Genomic DNA, 23,372 nt, shown 5'->3' with positions numbered 1-23,372 from the left:
TCGGCTCGGTGATCGAAGGCGGTGAAGGCAATGGCGCGATGAGGGCTGCTGCGGCTTCAATACACTGGTCGGCAGAATCGTCAATCGATTCGTCAATGGTAGCACGTATCGATCTGCGGCTCCATCTGTTGCGCTCTCAGTCGCGAAGTCGGCTCGGCAAGCCGGCCCCTTGTTCAGGTCGTCCGTCTCCTGACGGTTTGTCGCGCTCGTTCGGCTGCCCACCGTGGCCAAAAGAAGCGTGCCTCGCCAAAATTCCGGTGTGGTGCCCACCCAAGCGGCTGGGCTGTTAAGCGTTATCTTCACGTGTCCACTGTTTGGTGGCTGTAGCTTAGCGCAACCGCGTCATTATCCGATCAGGCGGCGTATTCGTAATAATTCGTGACGAGCAAGTCGGGAGCATCGTCCATGAACCTCACGATGCAGGCTCCGATCTCGTTTGATGTTTGGATGCTCGTAATTGCCATCAAGCAGTTTGGTGCCATCCATGCTGCGACTTCTAGTCAGAAATGATTGACGCAAGGCACCGATCCATCATGGTTGCTATGCATCTAAGCCCTAGAGCAAGCTCCACTCTCAGATAAGCTGCAGTGGGTCTAGCGTGCGAGTTACCTGAACTAGCGTGCTTGTGCCAGCGGCATGTGACAACAGTTTAACCGTCCGCCCAACTGGGCCATCAACTTGCAACACCGTCAAGTTCTTACCTTGAGTTGAAATCAGCAGGTCGAACTACCATTTCCAGCTGCCCCTTTATAACTGTGAGCTATCATAGGTCCAAAGCAGGTTTCCTACACGTGATTTCTCACGGTTGTTTGGGTATTCCCCATCAGCGTTCTTCTCATTTCCATGGTCGCTGTCCAGATTATCACACAGACATCTTGCTTCGATTGACGCAAATGAGCAAATATTCACCTGTTGAAAGGACATGAGCTCTGTGATGATTTTGGTTCAGGATCATCTGGCATCTCTGATAGGGAGTCATCAACTGTGAGCAGGTGAGCCTCAGGACGGTTCACGCATCTCTCTCAAAAATGGTGTTGCGGATAGTGATTTGGTTTTATGAGGGAATGTGTGGCGATTCTTTCCAGCCTGCTCCGTAAATCAGAAAGGATGACAGGAAAGACATTTGCGTGTAATCTTGAGTGTAGACTTCGTCAAGGGGAGCACATTCACACCACCCTGAAAACGTGCTAGAGGGGAGTGTTCTGTCAGAGAAACCAGTTCTCTTCGGAGAGGGCCGCGTTGGATGCCACCCAAGTCATTCAACAGCTCAATAGCTGCGAGATAAGCAACGTAGGTCCCAGCATGACGACGGAGATGGGAGTCTCACCTATGTCGACGCTGGCATATTGGTGCAGAGTAGCCCACAGGACCAGCGGGTGACAGGCTCGGTTGGCTCGCATCATTGTTCGTGCTGAGAGGACCAGAACAATATTTTTGGCGTGGCTTTGCTAATCGGACCGGAGCAGATGTTCAAAGTGCTGGTGTTTTCCTGAGGCTTGTGCTCGGCCGCTGCCTTGACATCCATCATGGCCCTGAATTGCAAACAGCTTGAGGACAGCCCCAGAATCCGCCGATCTCCTCGCCTTATAACTCTCCATATGGATCCACAACACACCGGACTTAGACTGACTGGGGAAGAGTGAGGCGATCTCTGCTATTTTTCATGGTAGTTCGCTAACTGTGACGGAAAAGGGAGGGTTGCTGCTACCACTTTGGGGTCGGGCATGACCTTCAACAAGCTCAGACTGCGGGCCATCTGATCCTACCGAAGCAGTGCGTTGGGAGCGACAGCCTCACATCTGGAAGCGAGTGCGTAAACGACGAGCTACCGAGTTATTGGGACTGATTTGAAACGAAGCTCCACTGGCATGGATCACAGTCATGGTCAGGATTGGACCAATCCACACGGAGGCAAGCATCGGGCTAAGAGTACACCATTGCCTCGGGATCGCCTTGGCTTTCAAGTCCAGGGCATCCAGGGCAAATGCTGTATGCTCACTGACAAGGAGGACACAAAGGCCATGTTTGAGCCATGACATGCCACCCATCTTGAAGTCGACCACCCGTTTCCATGCAGGGATCTATGATGATATAGTCGGAGAACGCGCCTTGCGGGACCGTAACCGAGGTGAGGGGGGAAACGTGATAGCCATCCCACACTTCCCGGGCTCCAAGCTGTCAGGACTCGTGTTGGTCCAAGATGCCGTGGTACGTCCTCCTTGAGTCTCGGCTTGCCGTGCACACCACAGAACTCCAAAACGCCGAAAGCCACTTGGAAACTCACACCAGTCGCCCAGGAGTCGCTCGCATATTTGTGGGAGGTGCGAGCGGGATCCAAAAACCTCCAGCTCTTGAGTTTGGTGAGGCGGAAGGAATTGACTGTCACCGGCAAGGGAGGATCTGGGGAGGGGAATCCTTTCGGAGGCGTTCAGTCGCACGTCCTCAGCATACCTTGCTCTCCTAGGATCAGGGGAGACAAAAGCGTCGAGATCAGCAAGCGATTGAGTAAACAGAATCTGTACACAGTAAATCTCCGGCAACAAGGCTGCATAAACAAGGGGTTTTCCTTTCCACAACCAGACAGGAAACCGACAGCCAGCCTCGCGGCATCCGAATCAAGGTTCAACCACAGGGATGTGTTGCTATGGTGGTCAGTACTGTGTAGGGGCACTGAGCCAAGGCCATGAATGCCAAAGAGAGACAAGCTCACACACCAAGAGGGCAAGTGGCAAATTCCCCATGAGGACGACGGCAGCAGCAGACCAAGATGCATGAACCCGTCACCACCATCCCCAAAACCAAAGTCGCCACCACGATTCGACGCGGCCGATACCACCATGAACCCCAACCCAACTAATCTCTCTCAGCTGCGACGGCGCATCAGCCTCCAAGGCAGCTGAGAAACCACACAGCAACCGGCGTAGCGCAGCATCTGACTGGGTCCCGGCAAGATGAGGTAACGCCACGGCAGCGGCCAATAAAGGGGAGGGGAGGGGGGGGGCTTCGGGACATGATCCGCACGCAGCGAAAGGGGAACGAAAGGGGAAAACGTAATTTACAAATTGCAGCGAATGCATTTTCGTGTGCCTGCTTCCGTGGCGTGCGCGAGTCTCAAAAAGGGGAAAGAAAAAGGAGGGCAGGGAGGGGGTGTGGCGGGAGGTTTGACGGGGAAAGGGACGAGGCGGAAAAGTGAGGCGAACAGCCCGGGGGGGTATGGGGAGAGCGGGCCAGTGAGGGGCGGCTCACCCGGGAGGGAACTCAGGTAGGTAGCCAGCCATCGTGAATGCGGCTACACTGCACCACGCTTGTTTGCAGACACTGTGCCGTTCTCGGGCATTGCAGCAAAATTTTGGGACATTGGGTGGCGGTGGTGGAGTGGGTGATGAGCGGTGTAGGCACGCCGTAGTAGGTTCGGGCGAGGGTGAGAGAGAGGGGCACCGTGATATGTTCGGCTTGATCCGAGGCAACCTCTCCAGGCCGACCGACCCAACCAACCCTGGAACAATCCTTGACTGGACGGACTTGGCCGAAGGAACGAAAGCATAAATGGGAGCCAGCCCGTCCTGGATTCGGATGCAAGCAGCTTAGAAGGAAGCGAACTTGATCCCATCACAACCGTCCTCATCTCGGCTTCCCGGATCACCATGTCATCGTCGTCGTCCTCGACCATGAACAAATACTGGATTCCGCACCTGGATATCCACAAGAAGGTCATCACCCAGGAGCTTCAGTACTATCTGGGGCCCGGGGCGACAGTAAGGCCCTTCACCCGCGACGTAGGTGATCCTTGCTTTCCCGCTTCGAGATGAACTGGCTGCTGACGGTCCCCAGGGAGAAGACGGTTTTCTGATAACCACACCAGGGCCTTGTCTGACAGATGTGAGCCACCGATAGCGTGATAGAGCACGGAGGACCAGGGCGTCGAAGTTGACACCGTATCAGGAGCAGATCGACGACATCTGCAACAAGTCGAAGGAGATGTGGGAGAGACAGGCAGCGGCGAGGGCATCCGGCACCTCGAGCACCTCGAGCAAGCCCCTCAAACGGCCGCTTCACCAGCCCGTGGTGATAGCGAAAGCGGGCGCCAATGAATCGTCAAGGAAGAGGAGGGAGAGCCGACGGCGGGGCGATTCGAGGAGTCGACGCGACGAGAGACGCCGAACTGATCGCGAAACCCCTACGACAGCCCAACCCAGCGGGCGGGCTAGCGGCTGATGTGGAGGGCCCGGACGGGAAGGTTGCAGCGATGTCGTCGAGCAAGGTAGACGTCGGAAGCTGTTCCACCATGCGAGGCCGCGGCGGTTGTCGAGGTTTCTGGCGAGATCGGATGGATGTTGAATGGCGGCCGGAGTGTTTGACATTGGCCGTGAAGGACGCAGCTGCCAGATTGGATTGTGGCATGGCGGCTAAGAGCTTGTGCATTTGGACCAGCAGTAGCGTGCCATCTGGCATCCGACAACCCCAATGCATGCTGCATTTTCTCCCGTGTTTGGCGAAGAACTGCAGGCGTTTGTTGGATTCTGCAGGCGAGGGAGGCTTGGTCAGAATTGTTTACAGGCCCGGAATCCCCATTGGACTGGTTCCTGTATCCGCGTGCATCCGGGGGACGGCGAGACTAGAGCGAAAGCAAGACTGGATGTTGTGAAGGATGCTGCGCCGTCGCAATCGGTCTGGAACAAGCAGCGGTGACAGCTTCGCCGTAGCCGAGAATTCTATGCACTAGAGCAACGTCGGAAGCCACATTTGGCCAGTGAACCAATCCCGGAAAGCTTGCTGACGCCAGCATCACCACATCTCGAGCGGTGCAACCACCGAGCGCCGGCAGATAGGGACCTAGGGCGCAGGCCAGCTGCAACCGAGACGGCCGGTTCCAATTGCGCTCTCGGAAAAGGACGCAAGAATTCCTTCCCGCTCGTCAGGGTCCCACAGCACATGTCGTGCCACCAGGTCGGGGTCTCGGGCTGGCGATGTCGCTTCACAAGCACGAGCCCGTATCTGGCGCCCCGGAGAGATGATGAGGGTAGCGATCCGAAGCAAGCATGGCCGGGAAACGGGGAGGGCATCTTCAGCGGCCGTTCCGACCTTCTATCTGCTTTCTCCTCGGAACGATAGGCAGCAATTCCCGCGATGCTGCATCAAGCGAAAGATGGCGCCTCGGCAAGTTGAACGGTGCTTTAGGACGCCCTGTGACAGCTGTCTGAGCACATAATAGCATTGAGACCCCTGACGGACGCCTCGTATCTCCGCACATCGACCGGCCCAGCCGACCAGAGAAGGACTGCTTGAGCATGCACCCTTGGGGCTTGGGAGTGCGGTTTTTTGCCGTCGGCTGAGGGAGCGACATCAGTGATGTATCCGATGACATTGATCCACTCTCCAACGCGTGTCTGATCCGCGCTTAGGCTTTCGAGGACGAGATTGACGTCCACCAAGGCGAGGACGGAGCAGGATTCCTCCGGAAGGCGATGCTCCAAAGCCAGCACACCAGATGCAGGCGTGTAGGAGCTTACACTAGGGATGGCAAGTCAGCCGCAATCTAGGAACTTGAGTGGCAGGCTGTGAGCTTATATGAGAGTGAGCCCTCGATAGATTCATCAAGCCTTCAGACCCCTGCCCAAATTGACTGTTCGCAAACATCTGCGCGAGAAAGGAAAGAGGGAAAGAAAACTAATTGAGTAACACTCAATAAGAAGAAAAGAAGAAGGAGGAGGAGGAGGAGGAGAAAGAGAAACGGAGAGAAGGAGGGAAAAGCTAACAAGTTCTCCGGTCTACGCTGAGTTTCACTCACCATCCCAAGAATCTGACTTTGTCGCCGACCTGCTTCGTCGGCAGCGCTGAAAGCAGGCAGAGCTGGGATGGCCGCGGGCCGTTGGACATGATGGGGGTTGGAGAGAGACAGTTAATTAATGCATTCTTGTTTCCTATGCAATTCCGCAGCGAGGTGCCTCACAAGGGCCCCGAGCGACAGGCAGCCTGGGAACATCAGGTGTCGCTGAGGATTCGAGGTCCAATGGTGAATGCGGGACACATGATGGGCCATGAGGCTTAGTCACACTCTCAGACACAGCGGAGTCACGTGGCTTCACGGATATACTTCGGAGCTCAAGCAGGCATGCGCTGGTGTATGCGTGCTGCCACTCCTCCAATCACAAGCGACCTAAGTCGCAACCCTTGTTGGCAGCGAGGTGCATCAGCCCGCTCGATAGGCAGCCAGACTCTGGCATCCAGACTCTGACATCCAGACGATTTTGCGCGCTTTCGTCAGCTCAATCCCAGGCTTCCATTTACGATAAGTTTGTTTGAGCGAGCAGCCTATCCGGCTGGCGGACTAACATCACCTTGGTTCACTGTTCGGCCGCTTGACACGCGGGCCTTATCAGGTTGCCTGGAGCCGGGTTGCGACCCCGCCAAAACTTGATGAGGCGTCATCGGCCCAGCTGATCGATCACCTGCCCCTCGCCCGCGACACCGGAACCTCAAAACCTCCTCGTCTCGACGCCCGCCTTCCCCGCTGTCGCCGCCGGGCACCTTTGAAAAAGAGAAAAAAAAGAAAAAGAAAACCTCGAAACGCCCGCCATGTCGGGAATCTGGGGATGGTTCGGCGGCGGCGCCGCCCAGAAGCGGAAAGACACGCCCAAGAATGTCATCCTCGACCTTCGCACGCAGCTCGAGATGCTGCAGAAGCGCGAGGCCCATCTCACTCGCCAGATCGAGGAACAGGACCAGATAGCGAGGAAGAACGTCAATACAAACAAGGCCGGTATGCTGCCTGGCGCTCGCGTTGTTGGATACCAGCCGGGCGCGACTAGGGTGATGCTGACGCAAACCGTTGTGGAACAGCTGCGAAGGCGGCGCTACGGCGCAAGAAGATCCACGAGCACAACCTTGAACAGACGCTGAATCACATCGGAACCATCGAGTCGCAGATGAACGCGATCGAGTCGGCGAATATCAACCAGGAGACCTTCATGGCGATGCAGCGGGCCAGCGAGGCCATGAAGTCAATACACGGCAAGCTCACGCCCGCCAAGGTCGACGAGACCATGTATGTATCCTGCGGGGGAGGAGCAGTAGCAGCAAGACGGAGACTGACTGCAGGGGCAGGGATAAACTCCAAGAATACAACCGGATCAACGAGGAGATTGCCGAGGCAATGGGCAGCATCAACGTCGGGCCGCAAGTCGACGACACAGAGCTGGAGGACGAGCTGGAGGAGCTGCAGCAACAGGAGCTGGAGGACAAGATGCTCAAGACGGGCGCCGTTCCTGTCGATTCCATCCAGCGCCTGCCGACGGTGGCCAATGGAGAGAGTGAGTTCGACGTTCAAGATGGGGCAACCCCTCGGCGTCGATCAGTCTGTGCTGACTCGGTTCTAGTCAAAGGCAAAGCCCCTGCCGCCCCAGTTGCCGAGGACGACGAGGAAGCCGAACTCAGGAAGCTGCAGGCCGAGATGGCCATCTGAGCCCGGAGACGCGGTACAGTATCGCGTGGCGTCGCGTTGCATCGTCTCCGTATCGTCTTGTCCGGGGGTAGGATGACGCTGTCTCGGTGTTTGATGCAGATCCCTTGCATCGAGTTGTCTTGGGGAGGTGGTGTGAGCATGTAGGAGGAGGACGGCTGGTGGGCGGTCAGTGGAATGGGTTGGGCACCGTTTCTCGCATTAGTATCGACATGCCACTTGGCGTGTCATAACGTCTGCAGCGAAGGGTCGGCGTTTCAGGTTCGGGATTTTTTTGATGTAGCTATTGGGAAGGCCGCGCAGAGAGACTCTCAATGTCAGCACATGCCGTTAGCAATCTTGGTTAACCCAGGATAGACCCTTTGACGTTCTGTTTTGGGAGGCAAAGTGGAATGCTGAATCTCAATCTCACATCTCCCATTTTCTCCCACTCAGTCCCCATAACTCCTCCCCCTGCCTCGCTCGCAACATGACAGATGATGCCTGCTAACCCACCACCCAAGTATTCCTGCACATCTAGACCCCCTTCCTCCTCGTCGAACTTGCGTAGGGGGACCGTTGATACCGCTCCTTTTCACGGCCCGGTTCTCTTTGGCACCGCTTTTTCTCGTTATCGCCATCGCCATCGCCATCACGCTCATGCTCATGCTCACGGTCACGGTCTCAGTCGCGGTTTCGGTCACCGTCATGCTCCGACTCGCTGGGTTCCTCTCGCTTTTGCTCTTCCAACATTGCTTTCATTTCCCTCTCTGTAAAAATGTCGCTATATTAACATGTGCTCTTGTCTCGTTTTACAAATGCTAACTAATTAGTAACGAGAGGGAGAATGGGGATGACATACCTATTGACATGGCGGTGAAGGACCAATACCGATGGAACTCCTCCTCGCTGAGCATCCTTTGCACGATAACGAAGTCATCGCGCACTTCGAACCGCTCCTTGAATGTTGTGAGCGTCTCCGGGCTGACTAAGTGGCGCTTTGTCTTGGTCCATTTTGCTCCCGGCGGTGCATTAGCCTCGACGTCCTCGTCCTGATTATGTCCAGGCTGAAAAGGACGGTCGGCCTGGTCGTATCCGGCGAGGTCGCTCGGGTTGATGTACTCATAATATCCCCTATCGAAAAAGGGCCGGTTGGGTTTGACGGGATGTCTCGGGCCGACGTTTAGCGCCCCTCTGCGTGGAGGAGACCTGTCCCTCAGACTTTGGTCTCCCTCCTCATCCACGACCGCGCTGGAGGGTACGTGGCCGGCAGCTCGGCTCCGCGGACTAGAGGAAGCGGGCTGTGCGTAATGCTGCCCCTCGTTGCTCGATTGGTTGATGTCACGCGACAGGTTTCCGGACCCCCGGTCGGACAGGCGATGCCCTGGAGTGGCGATGATGGGCCGCTTGGCGTTCTGGTCGGGTCCCTGGGGTGCTGATCGTAGTGCCCGCTGATACATCGACTCGGCTTCCGTTAGCTCGCCTTGAGTCGCATAGAGGACTGCCAAGCTGTGAACGGTTTCAAGAGTCGATGGGTGGTCTCGTCCAAGCGCCTTCTCCCGGCCTTCTAGTGCCCGCTGAAACATCGACTCAGCTTCCATTAGCCGGCCTTGATTCTCATAGACGATACCCAAGTTGTTGACCGTTGAAAGAGTCGATAGGTGGTCCGGTCCAAGCGCCTTCTCCCGGCCTTTTAGTGCCCACTGAAACATCGACTCGGCTTCCATTAGCCGGCCTTGATTCTCATAGACGATGCCTAAGTTGTAAACCGTCTCAAGAGTCGATAGGTGGTCTCGCCCAAGCGCCTTCTCCCGGCCTTCTAACGCCCACTGAAACATTGACTCGGCTTCCGTTAGCCGGCCGTGAGTCCCATAGAAGATGCCTACGTTGTGGACCGTCTGGAGAGTCGATGGGTGGTCCCGTCCAAGCGCCTTCTTATAGCCTTCTAGTGCCCGCTGATACATCGACTCGGCTTCCGTTAGCCGGCCTTGTTTCCAATAGACGCTGCCTAAGCTGCAGACTGTGTCGAGAGTCGATACGTCGTCCTGTGCAAGTGCCTTCTCCTGGCCTTCTAGCGCCCACTGAAACATCGACTCGGCTTCCGTTAGCCGGCCTTGATTCGCATAGAAGATACCTAAGTTGTGGACCGTCTGGAGAGTCGATGGGTGGTCCCGTCCGAGCGCATTCTCCTGGCCTTCTAGTGCCCTCTGAAACATCGACTCGGCTTCCGTTAGCCGGCCTCGTTTCCTATAGACGTTGCCCAAGTTGTTGACCGTCTCGAGAGTCGATATATCGTCCTGTCCGAGGTCATCCCTGGCGAGTTCGATCGGCTCCGTGCGCTCGTGAGGTTCGTCGTTATCCACGCCATGAATTTCGTCGTCGCACGACGAAGTGCCACTCTCTTGGTCACTTCGACCACCTTCGGAGTGATTCTCATCTTCCAGATGCGGAAGGGCAAAGAGGGCAAGCTGTTCGAGATGACGGCCCACGTGCCGGATATATGGCCTCAGCCCTATCACGGTATGCCGGCACATGGGACATTCGTTGGCAGTGTCGGCGGCGGCGGCCCTCTTGCCGAGGGATACGACGGCATTGAGCTGCTCGTCCGTGGCACCTGGCATGTGCTGATGGCTCAGGTGCTGCCTGAGTTCGGACGCAGAGGGGAAGCTGGTATCGCACGTGAAGGGGCAGTAGAATGACTGCCAGTGGTGCTGCGAGATGTGTGCCTCCCAAAGATGGCGGCGGTCAAAATCGGCGTGGGATTCGGCGCATTCGGGGAAGAGACAGGTATAGGGGCGGAGATCTCCGAACACATGGCGTCTATATAGAGAACTCAGTTAGACGAATGCGATATTGAGGGGCTCAAGTGTGTGTGTGCTTGAGGGAATAGGTTTCGACTTACTTCCATGCCGAACGGGTGCTGGCGGAGACCATCCTGTAACAAAATGGACATTCAAAGCTCCCATGCTGTGCGGCTGCGGGCAAGGGCGGCACCTTGAGCGGCGCCGGCGGTTCCACGGGCTGACCGTCGACTTCCTCGGGCATGAAGCCGGCCGAGGTAGCATACGAGGTCTGCGACATGCCCGTCTCGGACCCTCTGTCCTCGTCAAAGACACTCGTTCTCAAGTCGATGCCGGTCAGCTCCTTGAAGTGGCTGGGCAAAGATGACGCGACCGTCTTGGGGACGATCTCGGTTTGACCTGTATCCTTGGCGTTCCCGTCGTGGCCCAACCTCTCCAGACCTGCCGCTAGCTTCGCGTGGTGGGCCTCACGGTACCTGAAAAACTGGCGCCGTCGCGTAATGGCTTTCCCCAGAACCCCGGAAAGCGCGGGGTCCATCATGGGGAATTTCTCCTGAACATATCTAATGTCGTACGTCTCGCGGATGGAAACATCCTCGGCATCGCCAACGCGGGCTCTCTCGTGCGGTGCTGGGTTCGCGATGGCAACCGAGAGGCGCAGGAGGCAGTCGATGGCCTCGGCGACATCGACACAGAGCTCCGTTGGACCATTCTGCAGAGGGGCTTCGTCGTCATCCGAGCCGGAAAAACTGTCCTCGCTCCTTCGTTCGGGGTCATCTGATGAGTGCAAGGGTTGCTGCTTGATATCAAGCGCCTCGGGCTGAGCACCAATTCCAAGATGTGAGCGCCGCTCCTCGCGGCAGACCATGGAGACGGCGTCCTGCAAGGACTGGGACAGGTCCTTGAGTAGATAAACAACCTGTTCTTGCAAGTGAGGAGCTTCCCTCAGCCGGTAGTCGAGCGAAGCCCGGCCTCTCTGGTGGGCCCCGAGATTTCCAGCCCACATCTTGAAGCGTGTGCTCTCATTCTCGAACCTGGATATGAGAGACCGGTGCAAATCTGTGGAGGCATCTCGCTCGTCGAGAGCGTGGAAGAGGTTTCGAAAGGATTGCAAAACAACATGAACATTCTGAGCGATCGCCCCTGGGCTTGGGTTGTGGCTCATCGCGAACGAGCCGGGTAAGGGCAGTCAGTCGTAACCTTGAGAAGGCTTAAGTGATTGCTGTTCTTTGCCTGACTCCAAGCGAGTAGCATGGGAGAGAACCTGAAGAGTGCTTCAGCTGGTGCGGGGTAGGTTGCCGTGCAGATGATTATATTTAGCCATTCAGCGTCGCGGCATGCACGAGGCTGAGGCTCCGGGGGTGCGGCACCGCATGCTCTGATCACTGTCCATCTTTCCGATCCAATCCTCAACGTGGAGGACCGTAACAAGCAGCAACCGCACGGCTATCCGCCCATCAATCACTATGTCCGGTTTCGAAATCGTCGGCGTGGTTTTGGGCGCGCTGCCCCTAATGATCTCAGCTGTGGAGGCCTACATGGACTTCCTGAGGGACTGGAACAAAGTTCCCTCAGAGCTGAGGAGCATTCACCGCCAACTAACAACGGAGCGGGCAAAGCTCTATAATGTCTGTGACCAGCTGCTTCGGGACATCGTGCCCGAACGAGATATCGAGCCGATGCTGCAGGACCCAATGGGGCCGCTGTGGCAGGCCAAGGAGTCTAGCCAAAAGCTCCGCCGCGTGCTTTGGAACTCATATGGCCCGTTCGAGACCACCGTGTTCGAAATCAAGGAAGCGCTCGACAGCATGAGAAAACGGCTCCAGATTGACATCAGCCCTGACGGACAGGCGAGTACATCCTGCGTCTTCTGCCTCCTCTATGAGCCCTTTCTACTTCGGCCTTGAACGTCATGCTGATATCTTATGTCCAGGTCGAATGGGTCAACAAAGGGCGCATGACACGCGAGTTCAAGAAGTTCCTATTTCGCTTGAACAGGAAGGACTATCAGGAGGCCCTCGCCACCATCTCCAAAGGGATCAGCGACCTGGAGGGGCTGACTCGGCTCAGCGTTAGCCTCGAGCCCGCCCGGCGGAGGCGGACTCGTGGCAGGGTTTTGAACATCCTGCGAGACCTCTCCACAAGTATCTACCGAGCTCTGCGCTCAAGCATCCTCTGTAACGACTCGCATGATGTTGGTCTTGAGTTAAATGCGCCACCCATTGAGGCCGGCTACGACGACGAGGACGAAAAGGTCCGGCACAGCGTACAATTTACAATGGCCATATCGTCTGAGGTCCACGACGGGGCGGCGAGGAGGCATGTCTGGGACGAGATCAGCATCAAACCGGCGGAACCGGCGGCCGAGAGCATGAAACAACCTCTTGACGCGACGCCAGTGGTTTCCTGCTCCCCTGCCACGAAACCAAAGAGAGCGAAGAAGATTTCGTTCGTGGTCGCACAGAAACTACTCTCTGTCGGCTCTGTCGAATCACCAGCCCCAGGCGTGAAAGTGGCAATGGCCAACCTCGCACAGCATGCGACCAGGGTGGCCTTTATCGACACGTCGGTCGATGATGCCAACCGCACGCCGGGGCCGCTGGTCGACCTCTGCGTGGCGTTGAAGAATGCTCGCGGAGACGAACGGCCGGCCTGCTACGGCCACCTCATCGACAAGGGCCAGCACACCGAGCGCTGCTTTCGGGTGTATCCACGGGGCTCAGCAGCGGACAGCGACACCTGGTCCGTCGTCACGCTCCGCGACGTCCTGGAGCAAAGAGACGGCCTCCAGCCGCTGGCCTCCCTGAAAGAGAAGATCCGCCTGGCCCATATCGTCGCCTCTAGCGTGCTCCAGCTCAGCAAGACCCCCTGGCTGCCCGAGGCGCCCACCAGCACACACGTGTACTTCTTCAAGCGCGGCCCGCGCCTCTCCTACGAGCACCCGTTCCTGCTGCGCAACTTCCCGGAGCGCGAGCGCGGCGGCGGGCCGTCATCATCATCAAGTCAGGACCCCTCCCCCCGCGCCCCCAACACGGTCGTATCACTGGACCGCAACCCGACGCTGTTCGCGCTCGGGATCATGCTGCTCGAGATCGTGCTGGGGGCCTCACTGGACGCGCTGCGCGAGCCGCACGAGCGGGCGCTGGCGGTGCCCGGCGACACGCGCGGGCTCGTCCGCGACTCGGTCACGGCGCACCGGCTGCTGGAACAGCGCGTGGCGCTGATCAGCCCAGCGTACAAGGTGGTGGTGGAGCGGTGCATGGGCTGCGTGGCGTCGCGGGACCTGGACGAGGAGGATTTCCGGCGGGAGGTGTACGGTCGCGTGGTGCTGGAGCTGGAGGCCATTTTGGGGCATACGAGTCTGGGTGACTGAAACTGGGGCAGTCCAAGATGATGAAGTTGTTTTCTGTTTTCTCGTCGAAGGGAGAGGCATGAGTTACGGTTTCATGACCCCCGTCTTTTGACCCTCCCGGTCTTGGCATCAGCCTTGCAGCAATATGGAATACGGAATAAACACTTTGCTGTGTGCTCGAGGAGTCTCCACGAGGACACAGCAGCAAGAGATTCGTCAAAGTCTGGCGACGTCATCCTCGAGGTTGTCGGGACGCCGAGATGCCGAGGCTACCCGACTGTCCTGTGCCTCACAACTCTTGTGTTCACTCGTGTGGTGTCCGGGATGCTTTCCTCCTCGCCGATGAGCCCCGACGAGTCGCCTTGCCGAAGGGCCTTCACACCGCCTGTTGGTCATTGGATCTTGGACCTGTTCGCAGTCACTTGAGAACAGAGATCAACAAGACCCATGCGAAGTGGGGGCCGCTAATCACCCTCCCTTGCTGAGCCTTGGGTGCACGCGTCTGTCTGACCGCCTCCCAGCCTCGCCTTGCCTCCACTGCCTCGCTCTGCTCCGGCCAACCATGCAATGGAGGCAGATGGCAGAAACAGCGCGCCGATATCGTGCCGGTCTCGTGTAGAATTCGTCCTTTATTGACTCTCTCACCTCGAGCGAGCCATAGCAACGATGGCATTGTTTACCGAGTCATGTTAGTGAAGAGACGGCCACAACAGTTCTTCAGAGCTTTGGTTCCGGGGTTGCTCAACAAGGCGCGCCTTCGGAGAAAGCAAACGGCGTCTGAACCTGGAACTGTCGCGACCATTGGAGGATTTTGGCACCCAGTGAAATGGACCCCGATCTGCACAAGTGGGTCTTTAGCGTTGCTGTGATGGGAACCCTCAAGACCCCATGGTTCGCGGGGCCACTGTCCTCATCTGGCTCCTCAGCCGTCGTTGAACTTTCTCCCAACAAAATTTTTTTTGTTTGTTATCAGGTGTTCGTCATTCTCGACGACAGCAAAATCCCTATCAGTAAGACTCGCCTGGCAGACACGGGCCACTGTACGGAGCAAAGCACATCCAGTTCAAGCCCGGTGCAACGTCGGACGAGGATAAAGATGGTGCAGTCGCACCCCTGCAGTGGGAAGCTCGCCGGGAAGCTCCAAGCTCGGATGAACTTCGCAAGCTGTCCAACGTTCCTCCGACCCTTTTAAAACCACAACCCAGATTTTTTAGAACCACAACCCAGCCAGGGACGGCCCGTGCGTCACCACCAACATTTTGCAGCGCGCATCGCCACGCTCCCTCTCCGGCATGTCGCCACAGAAATTCCTGCAAATCGACGATGTTGCTAGTGTTGTTGAAGAAGCTGGAAAATGCAGCTTTGACTGAAAACGCCGAATTGACTATTTATACGCCTATCCCATCAAGTTGCAAGTCATGTGACCTAGTCTTATCGATAAGTAGTTTCTTATCGATAATAAACCCCGGCTGTTAATGCCGAAGATACCTACCTACCTCAGGTAGTTTTATCCGTCTTTGCAGATGCTCTCTCCTTGGGAGATAACGTCTCAATTGACCGTTCAGATCGCATATCAATTCCTATCTCGATTCCTGTGGTGACATGTCATCCAGGCCGTGAGGCGATGTTCGCTACGAGGTTTTGGTGGTGTCGCACGGGCCGTCCCTGGCTGGGTTGTGGTTCTAAAAAATCTGGGTTGTGGTTTTAAAAGGGTCGACGTTCCTCTATCAACTGTTAGCGCGCGACATGGGCCGGCACCCTTGCCTAGCGCGATTCTGAGCGGTCAGCCGACCCTGAAGGGTCGTCGTTAAAGAGGTCCCGCCAAGACACTAAGAATTACAGGCTTTTACACATCGCCAAGGGGTAAGTGGGGCCGCGACGACTTAGAGCATCAGCGACGAAGACAAACCGCAAATACTCGCAAAAACTCGTCGCAATAACTTCACGAAACCTCAACGAAATTGAAAAAAAGAAAACGAAGTTAACCCGCACCCTAACCTTGACCCTCACCCTAACCATAACCCTCACCCTAACCAGCGGGGGGCTGGCGCCGCCCCCCGCACCCCCGGCGAACTAACCAGTGGCTAACCCGTGGCGATAGTGCAAACCCCGTGGCGATGGTGGCTACGTACTGACGGTGTAAGACCAGGGCTGGAAATTAGTCTTGGCGGGACCTCTTTAACGTCTACCCCCTGAAGAGGTCTTCCAACTAACAGGACATCTCAAGTCGCTGCTCCGCGCTCTCCTTCGTCGCACACCTCGAATCTGCAACCGAATTGTGCTTTTTCGACCAACTCGGTCAGCGAGCTCACCACACCTTGCAACATGCCCAGCACCGAGCACAATCCTAGGCCATCGAAAATTTTCGGATTGTTTTGCTGGCCTCGACCCCTGTCGCAAATACCCCACGTCCCGACCCGATGTCGCTAGTACGCCCCACACCGCTAAGGCAGCCGGGGCGGTTAGACTGGCCCGCCCTGCAGGTTTCATCGAGAAGCGACAAGCCAGCAGTCAACCACGTAGCCAAGCACGCAACAACAGCACACCGCAGGCCACTGTTGCACCACCGCCTGCTACCGCCCAGCAATTGATCGCCCGGACTCGCTGCTCGCTGGTCGAGCTCGCTCGGCGGTGCGACTGCAAAATATAAGCTCATCAGTGTCTCCCCGTCTGGTTGAAGCGAAGAGAGGAAGAATATAAATGCCGTATCCCCTTCTTTGAACTGCCTGCGCGCAATTGATGTCGAGACTGAGAAACCTGTCTGCAGTTGCTCCATGCAACAAGCAATTGGGATAGCCACACTTCCCCATTGAGCCGGATTTCCCAACAAGGCACAACGACACCTCCCTCTCAGCCGAGAATGGAACGGCCCAATGATGGAAAGGGTGGCTCAATGGCTGCCCAATCCCCAAATTCTCCCCCAACCAATAATTGGGCGCGAGGCTTACAACACCACCTCACGTCGTTTTGAGATCCGGACATCCCGCCTTCATCGATCGGCGGAGCACCACCGGCGGGCCTTGACGACGAAGCAGCAGATAGCTGATAACAACTAACTACCTCAGGCAGAAAGCTGCGGCCGGTGCTCAGCATCAAAGTCTGCGGCCTGCCGCTGCGGGACCTCGGGTCACTGCAATTGCTGCCGTTGCCTGCCGTTGCCTGCGGGGCCTGCTGGTTATCAATTGGGCTTTCAGCCTCGCATTTGTGCTGCTGTTGCTCCAGATTGTGAGAGGTTTTTGTGGCATGCCCGGTCCAAAAAGTGATGCGGTTTGATGAGAGTTGATTGCTTGCTACCCTCGCTCTGTCCAACCACCCCCGTTGCGACGTGGCGCCACTGCAGCTCTGTGGGCCACTGCCATCGGCCTCGATCCAGTCACTTGATGTCTCGAGACCCCGCGCATGATGTCGTTCACGTTGCGTGGGGTTGGATGTCCACATTGGACGGAGGATGCGGAGGGGCCCGGGGTGGTGATTGCGGGATGCGGATACACACTATGCAGTTCTTGCCAAGAGCCAATGGCCTGTTCACAGCAACCTGCCCCTCGGTTTGCTCCGGGGTCGCCCCTTCCTGCCTTCCATGACCACCTGCTCCCCTCGCCTCGATTCTGATCCGCAGACCGAGAAGGACAAGGGCCTTTTTCCTTTTTAGAACCCGGGAGGGACCATGAAGTGCGGTTCACACTGTCTTCTGTTCATCACATTTTGCACTGCCAACACAAACCTGTAAACCCCACCTCCCAATCGGCCCCATTTGTTTACTTGGATATCGACATCACCAGAAAAAGAGGAAAAAGCAGAAAAAGAGCGCCACGGCCAACCACGGACTGTGACACCACTCCAAGTCTTTTAACACCCACCCGGCTGCACGCGTTAGCTTTGTGCATACATTAACCCCCCATATACCCAACCCGACCACTGGCCGGCAACCCACTCACGGCCCAACACCCCACCTCTTTCTTGCATCTGCAGTTTCCCGACACACCCGCCGCGGCCCCCCGACAGGAGAAGTCCACGCGCAGGACACACGGCGCCCATTGCTTCTGCATGGAGGATAATAAGAGCACCCCTCAGGTCTTGACCGTCGAGATCCCCTCCGACAAGGCAGAGGTCGACGCCCCACAAGTATGAACATCCCAGGCGAAGGTGTCGAGTTCTGTCCCGTCCGGACGAACCCGCATTGGTCCCAGACCCACTATGACCGCGTCCAGTTCGCCGATTTTAATTATGTGCAGGTAGCCCAGTATGGGGAGGTCAAGTACTTCCAGCCGTCAGACTCGGAGGACGACAACGCGCCTGAGGTAGATGCCGATGACAACGGTGACGGTGAGTTCCTGGCGTCCACCGCTAAGGAGAGCTCCCTTACTGATGGATCCCGGTGCTAGATGTGGAGGCGGAGGGCAAGCCCACGCCGGCGCCGGCGGTAGAGCAGGCCGTACCGGCCGAAACCGCTGCGGCGAAGAAGAAGAACAAGAAAGCTAAGAAGAAGGCCGCCAAGGCGGCAACGGTGGAGAAGGCTGCTGAGCCTGAGCCCAAGGAGGAGCCCGAGCAGGCCTCACCCAACGGCAAGAGCAAGAAGAAGAACAAGGGCAAGAAGGGCAAGGACAAGAAGGAGAAGAGCCCAAAGTCGCCCACCAATGCCGCTCCCGCTGAGGAGCCGTCACCCGCGCCGGCCTCCCCTGCTGGCGCGGCTAAGGCTGAAGAAGAGAAGGCTGCTGAGCCAGAACCCCCAGCAGCGAGCGCCGAGGAGCAACCAAAGACAGCGGAGGTCAGCGACCCAGCTGAGCCTCAACCCAGCGAGTCCGCCGAGACTAGCCAACCCGCCGCCGAACCGGCCGCTGCTGCGACGGAGGACAAGGCGGAAGCCGCTGCTGAGCCGGCGGCAGAAGAAGCCAGCGCATCTGCTGCGCCAGCTCCGACAGAGCCTGCGTCCGAGGCTCAACCAGAAGCGGCCGAGTCCAAGGAGGCAGACGTGCCTCCGGCCGAGACAACGTCGCCGGAGCAGACCGAGGAGGCCCAGCCCTCGGCCACCACCCCTCCCCAACCCGAGCCCGCCCCCGCCGACAGCCCTGAGGAGCCCGCCGCCGCTGAGCCGGCCGAGACCGGCGCAGCAGATACAGCTGCCCCAGCTCCCGCCGAAGAACCAGCGCCGGCGGCGGAGCAGGAAGAGCCGGCTCCCGCTGAAACCGAGGCGCCGGCTGCGGCCGAGGAGGCTGCGCCTAATGAGGTGAGAGAAGAAGCAGCTGTTGGGGGCGAGGCTGCTGTGGTCGAGATTGAGGCGACGGCTTCCGACGATGCGCAGGCCCCTGCTGCTCCCGCTGAGGAGCCGAAGGACGAGCAGAAACCATTGGAAGCTGGCGAGGTCGCTGCTGCTGCTCCCGAGGCCAAGGCTGAGGCTGCGGCGTCTCAAGAGGTTGCTGAGCAGACTCCGGCTGCTGAGGCTGAGGAGGTTAAGACTGAGGATGCCGCTGAAGTCGAGGTGAAGAAGGAGGAGGAGCAACCTGCCGTCGCTCCCGAGACCGAGACCGCTCCGGAGGCTGAGCCCGCTGCTGAGGCCCAGGTGGCCAAGACAGAGGAAGCCGCTGAAGTCGAGGTGAAGCAGGAGGAGGAGCAACCTGCTGTTTCCACCGAGGCTGAGACTGCTACCGAGGTTGCTGCAGCGGCTGAGCCTGCTGCTGAGCCTGAGGCGGTTAAAACCGAGGAGACCGCTGAAGTCGAGGTGAAGGAGGAGGAGCCTGCTGAAGCTCCTAAAGCCGAGACCGCTCCCGAGCCTGAGACCGCTGCCCAACCTGAGGCTGCCCCGGAACCTGCCGCGGCTGAGACAGAGAATGTCCCGGCCCCAGTTTCCGCTGAGGAAGAGGCACCTGCGGATGCCGAGAAGGCTGCTGAACCAGAAGCGGAACCTGTCGCTGAAGTCAAGGACGAGCCTGCTGCAGAAACCAAAGAGGAAAAGGTCGCTGAAGCCGAGGAGACCGCTGCCCCAGCTGAGGCGACCGAGGGCGAGGACAAGCCTTTGGCTCAGTATGTTCATCAACGAATACCCCATATAGTCCTTCGTTTATTATACTCTTCAGATGCTAACGGGCTTGCAGAGAGGTTAAAACAGCGGCACCCGCAGAGAACGCCTCGGAGAAGGAGCAGCCCGCTGGCGAGAACGAGCCTGCTGCTGAGACTGCCACTCCGGTGCCGGACGAAAAGCCAGCTGAGCCTGAACCGGCGCCCGAGGAAGCGTCGGCTGCTGAAGCGGAGACAGAGCCGCCTGCAGTCTCTGAAGAGTCTCTCGCATCCGACGGAGCCCAGCAGGCAGCGACCGAGAAGGAAGCCGAAGCTGAACCCGAGCCTACCCCGGCGGCGGAACCCGAAGCCGTCGCCTCTAAGCCTGCCGCCGAGGCAACGGCTGTTGAGGAGACTCCGGTCGAAAAGGTTGAGGAATCGACCGAGGAGAAGCCCGAGGCTGTCGAGGAGGTCGCCAAGAACGAGCCCGAGGCCCCAGCTGCCGATGCAGCTTCGCCCGAGGCGGTTGAACCGACTTCGCAAGACCAGCTGGAGGCTGAGGAGAAACCCGCTGAAACGACTGCCGAGCAGACCGAGGCGGGTGCTGAAGAGACGGCAGACGAGGACAAGCCAACCGTTGAGGAGGCTTCCCAGGATGCCGCTGCCCCCGAGGTAATTTTCTTCCATTCCGCCGGAAGCAGCAGAGTCACTAAAGCTTCCCAGGTAACCGCCGCGGCGAAGCCCGAGACCGACGAGACTGACAAGACGGCTGAGACTGTCCCCAATGAACAGGCTGAGCAAGAGTCCGGCACACCTGAGGTCGAGCCTACTGCCGAGGCAGAAAAAGAGGCGGCCAAGCCTGCAGAGATACCCGGGGACGCTCCTGCCGCCGACGAGCCGCAATCAGAGCAAGCTAAGGAAGATGAGCACGTCGAGCAGGCCGAGAAAACCGAGGCAGATGCGACAGTAGACGCTGGCAACTCCGAACCCAAGGCTGCATCCGAGACAGCCGAAGCCGACGCTCCGGCGGTGAAGCCAGACGAAGCGCCGGAGACCGTTCCGCCGGCAGATGCCCAAGAGGACAAAGCTGCCCCCGCTCCTGCCGAAACATCTGATGCTGCTGAAGCGCCCGCTACCGCAGGGGAGTCGGAACCCGCCCCGGAGCAGGTTGAGCCCGAAGCAGCTGAGGAAACAAAGGATGAAGCCGTTGAGGAGACCGCGGCGGAAACTGCTGAGGAGACCAAGGCTGAACCTGTCGAGGAGCCTCAGGCTAGCTCTGTCGACGAGGCTGAGCAGAAGGCTCCCGAGGAGCAGCAGGCTGAGCCAGCCGCGGAAGTCTCACCTGAGGCTACGGAGGGCGTCAAGGCTGATCCTGTGGACGAGGCCCAGGCTGTCGCGGCGGAGACTGAGGCGAAACCAACTGAAGAAGCCACAGCCGAACCCCCGGAGGTTACCCAGGCTGAAGCCGAGGCCGAGCCAACTGAGAAGGCCGAAGCTGAGGTGCACGCCGAGCCTGCCGATGAGAAGGTCACGCCGGCTGAAGAAGGGAACCCTGAATCTGCCGAGGGTGCCCAACCCGAAGCCGCAGAGGAAGCTCAGGCGGAACCCGCCGAAGAAACCAAAGCTGTCCCTGCGGAAGACGGCCCCGTCGCGTCGTCTAATGAGACACCCGCCGAGGTTCCCGCGGAGGCACAAGCCGACTCAGCTGCTGAGGACAAACCCGCGCCTGCGGACGAGACCGTGGCTGAAGCCAAGACCGAGCCCGTCGAGGAGGCCAACGCCGAAGTGAACAATGAGTCTGCCGAAGAACCCAAGGTCGAGGCTGCTCAGGAGCCCGAAGCTGAGGCTCCCGCCGCAAACAACGATGCGGCAGAGGCTGAGCCTGTCGAGGAGACCAAGGCTGAGGCTGCTGCGGAAACCGCAGAAACCGCTGAAGCCGCGGCCGAGCCGGCGGAGACTACCATCGAGGCTGCTGAGGAACCAAAAGCTGAGGCTTCCGAGCCGGCGGCTGAAGTCACCGAAGAGGCTCAGGCTATGGCTACTGAAGAATCAGTTGAGGAGGTCAAGGCCGAGCCAGGAGAGGCTGCACCCGAGCCAGAAGTTGAGGCCGAAGCAGAAGTTAAGGCTGAGCCCGCTCCTGAGGCTGACCCGGTCGTTGCGTCTGCTGAAGAGGCACCTGCTGAGCCCGCCGAGAAGTCTGAGGCGACACCAACCGACGAGCCCGCGCCCGTGGAGGAAGCCAAGCCCGAGTCCGCGGAGGACAGCAAGCCTGATGCTACCGAGGAAGCCAACGCCGAGCCAACTGTGGACGCAGACCCCAAGCCTGCTGCTGAGGCAGAGGCCGCACCAGCTGAGGCGTCGCAGCCTGAGGAAGCCAAGGCAGCGTCTACCGAGGCCGCGGATCCTGAACCCACCACGGAAGCTCAGCCTGAACCAGCCGAAGCGGCCACCGCTGAGCCTGTTGAGGACGCCAAACCTGTGCCGGATGGTGAGGCTGCTGCCGAGCCTGCCGGGGAGCCCGAAACCACACCAGCAGAAGAGCCGGCGCCGGTCGAGGATGTCAAGTCTGAGCCTGCTGTCGAGGCGGAACCCGAGCCAGCTGCGGAGGCCAATCCCGAAGCTCCGGAGGCGCCCAACGCTGAGCCCGCCGAAGAGACACCCGCGCCTGCGGAAGAGGCCAAACCCGAGGCAGACGCGGCCAACGTCGAGGCTACGACTGCCGAGCCTCCCAAGGAAGAGCCTCAGCCAGAGGCGGCGGCTGAGCCCGTCAAAGAAGAAGTGGCTGAACCGGAGTCGGAGAAGGTTGCCGCTGTTGAAGATGCTCCAGCTCCCGTGGATGAGACTGCAAGCAAGGCCGCCGAAGCCGTCTCTGAGGAGCCGAAGGCCGAGGAGGCCAAACAGGATGGTGAGAAGGTATCCGAGACGCCCGAGATTGTTGCTCCCGCCCCGGTCTCGGAGGAGAAGCCAGCGGAACCGAAGGACACACCCACCGAAGCAGAAGAGAAACCCAAGGAGGCCCCGGCAAAAGAGGACGACGAGAGCAAAGACAAGGTTGGGCCAATCCCTAGCGAGCAGAAGGCAGCTGAGAAGAAGGCTACAGGTGAGGAACACCCAGTATTGCTTGATACCCCCGGTGGCAGTGGCATGGCAGGACAGGAGGCTTCAGAATGCATTTCGCCCCAACCAACGGACACGGCCTTGGACTTGCAGCGACTTCCGGATGCCCAGGATTCCCAGGAAACGAGTTTGACGATTGCACCTGTTACGAACAATGATACCCTTGATACCCCCGACCAAATTCATAATGATAATACGGCTGGAGATGACGTGGACGACGCGGAGATGAACGGGGCTGGTCCCGGCACTGGCCTGGAGCCGGTTGATCTGGGCCGCGAAGCGGAGCAGGCCCAGGATATTCCTGAACAAGAAGTCGAGGCAGAGAGCGAGCAGGCTGTAAGTTCACCCCTCACATGGTCGTCTCTATGCTTTTGGACTAGCGTTACTCACCAGCCCGCAGGTCCTCGCAACCGCCGAGACAACAAACCTTGAGGACAGTGCCACGCCTCAAGAAACGGCCGGCGAACAGGAGACTCCCGTACAAGTGGCTGCTGAAGTCGCCCCTGCTGCTGAGGTTGACGTTCAGCCTGTCAGCAAAGTGACCAACGAAGAAACGAGCGCTGAGCCGGAGGCTGAACCGCTCCTGGGTCAAGACGACGCCGACAATCAGCCTCACCCAGAGACGGAGACGGCTCCAGAAGCAACGAAGGCTGAACAAGAGGAGAAATTAAGC

The 23,372-nt window shown here is 58.5% G+C and overlaps 8 protein-coding genes across 8 annotated transcripts; 5 read left to right on the top strand and 3 right to left on the bottom strand.

Moving 5' to 3' along the window:
* Nucleotides 1-1,778: 1,778 nt before the first annotated feature.
* Nucleotides 1,779-2,326, bottom strand: THITE_2106698 (uncharacterized protein). The gene has a single exon (XM_003648773.1). It carries the CDS (start codon nt 2,037-2,039, stop codon nt 1,794-1,796), a length of 246 nt encoding a protein of 81 aa, XP_003648821.1. The 5' UTR covers nt 2,040-2,326; the 3' UTR covers nt 1,779-1,793.
* Nucleotides 2,326-2,955, top strand: THITE_2106697 (uncharacterized protein). Its single transcript, XM_003648772.1, has one exon. It carries the CDS (start codon nt 2,688-2,690, stop codon nt 2,898-2,900), a length of 213 nt encoding a protein of 70 aa, XP_003648820.1. The 5' UTR covers nt 2,326-2,687; the 3' UTR covers nt 2,901-2,955.
* Nucleotides 2,956-3,277: 322 nt separating this feature from the next.
* On the top strand, nt 3,278-3,901 carry THITE_2106696 (uncharacterized protein). The gene has a single exon (XM_003648771.1). The coding sequence runs from the start codon at nt 3,645-3,647 to the stop codon at nt 3,807-3,809; it is 165 nt and encodes a 54-aa protein (XP_003648819.1). The 5' UTR covers nt 3,278-3,644; the 3' UTR covers nt 3,810-3,901.
* Nucleotides 3,902-4,979: 1,078 nt separating this feature from the next.
* Nucleotides 4,980-5,917, bottom strand: THITE_2148687 (uncharacterized protein). The gene is made up of 2 exons (XM_003648770.1): nt 5,789-5,917; nt 4,980-5,511 (listed from the first exon to the last, which is right to left on the bottom strand). Exons 1-2 carry the CDS (start codon nt 5,875-5,877, stop codon nt 5,175-5,177), a joined length of 426 nt encoding a protein of 141 aa, XP_003648818.1. The 5' UTR covers nt 5,878-5,917; the 3' UTR covers nt 4,980-5,174.
* Nucleotides 5,918-6,440: 523 nt separating this feature from the next.
* Nucleotides 6,441-7,890, top strand: THITE_2106694 (uncharacterized protein). The gene is made up of 4 exons (XM_003648769.1): nt 6,441-6,760; nt 6,841-7,045; nt 7,105-7,310; nt 7,377-7,890. The coding sequence occupies exons 1-4, from the start codon at nt 6,577-6,579 to the stop codon at nt 7,460-7,462; spliced, it is 681 nt and encodes a 226-aa protein (XP_003648817.1). The 5' UTR covers nt 6,441-6,576; the 3' UTR covers nt 7,463-7,890.
* Nucleotide 7,891: 1 nt separating this feature from the next.
* Nucleotides 7,892-11,455, bottom strand: THITE_2106692 (uncharacterized protein). The gene is made up of 3 exons (XM_003648768.1): nt 10,341-11,455; nt 8,301-10,258; nt 7,892-8,208 (listed from the first exon to the last, which is right to left on the bottom strand). The coding sequence occupies exons 1-3, from the start codon at nt 11,402-11,404 to the stop codon at nt 8,123-8,125; spliced, it is 3,108 nt and encodes a 1,035-aa protein (XP_003648816.1). The 5' UTR covers nt 11,405-11,455; the 3' UTR covers nt 7,892-8,122.
* A 376-nt stretch (nt 11,456-11,831) lies between these two features.
* Nucleotides 11,832-13,913, top strand: THITE_2106691 (uncharacterized protein; the record flags this gene model as incomplete). The annotated part of the gene is made up of 1 exon (XM_003648767.1): nt 11,832-13,913. A coding segment is annotated over exon 1 (1,457 nt), but the record flags the coding sequence as incomplete, so codon positions are not given.
* Nucleotides 13,914-17,286: 3,373 nt separating this feature from the next.
* Nucleotides 17,287-17,998, top strand: THITE_2169199 (uncharacterized protein). The gene has a single exon (XM_003648766.1). The coding sequence runs from the start codon at nt 17,716-17,718 to the stop codon at nt 17,971-17,973; it is 258 nt and encodes an 85-aa protein (XP_003648814.1). The 5' UTR covers nt 17,287-17,715; the 3' UTR covers nt 17,974-17,998.
* Nucleotides 17,999-23,372: the final 5,374 nt, after the last annotated feature.

Source organism: Thermothielavioides terrestris, chromosome 1, assembly GCF_000226115.1.
Source record: "Thermothielavioides terrestris NRRL 8126 chromosome 1, complete sequence".
Taxonomy (NCBI): domain Eukaryota; kingdom Fungi; phylum Ascomycota; class Sordariomycetes; order Sordariales; family Chaetomiaceae; genus Thermothielavioides; species Thermothielavioides terrestris.
Note: the sequence above shows the minus strand (reverse complement) of the source record. Positions and strands in the feature narration are given on the sequence as shown.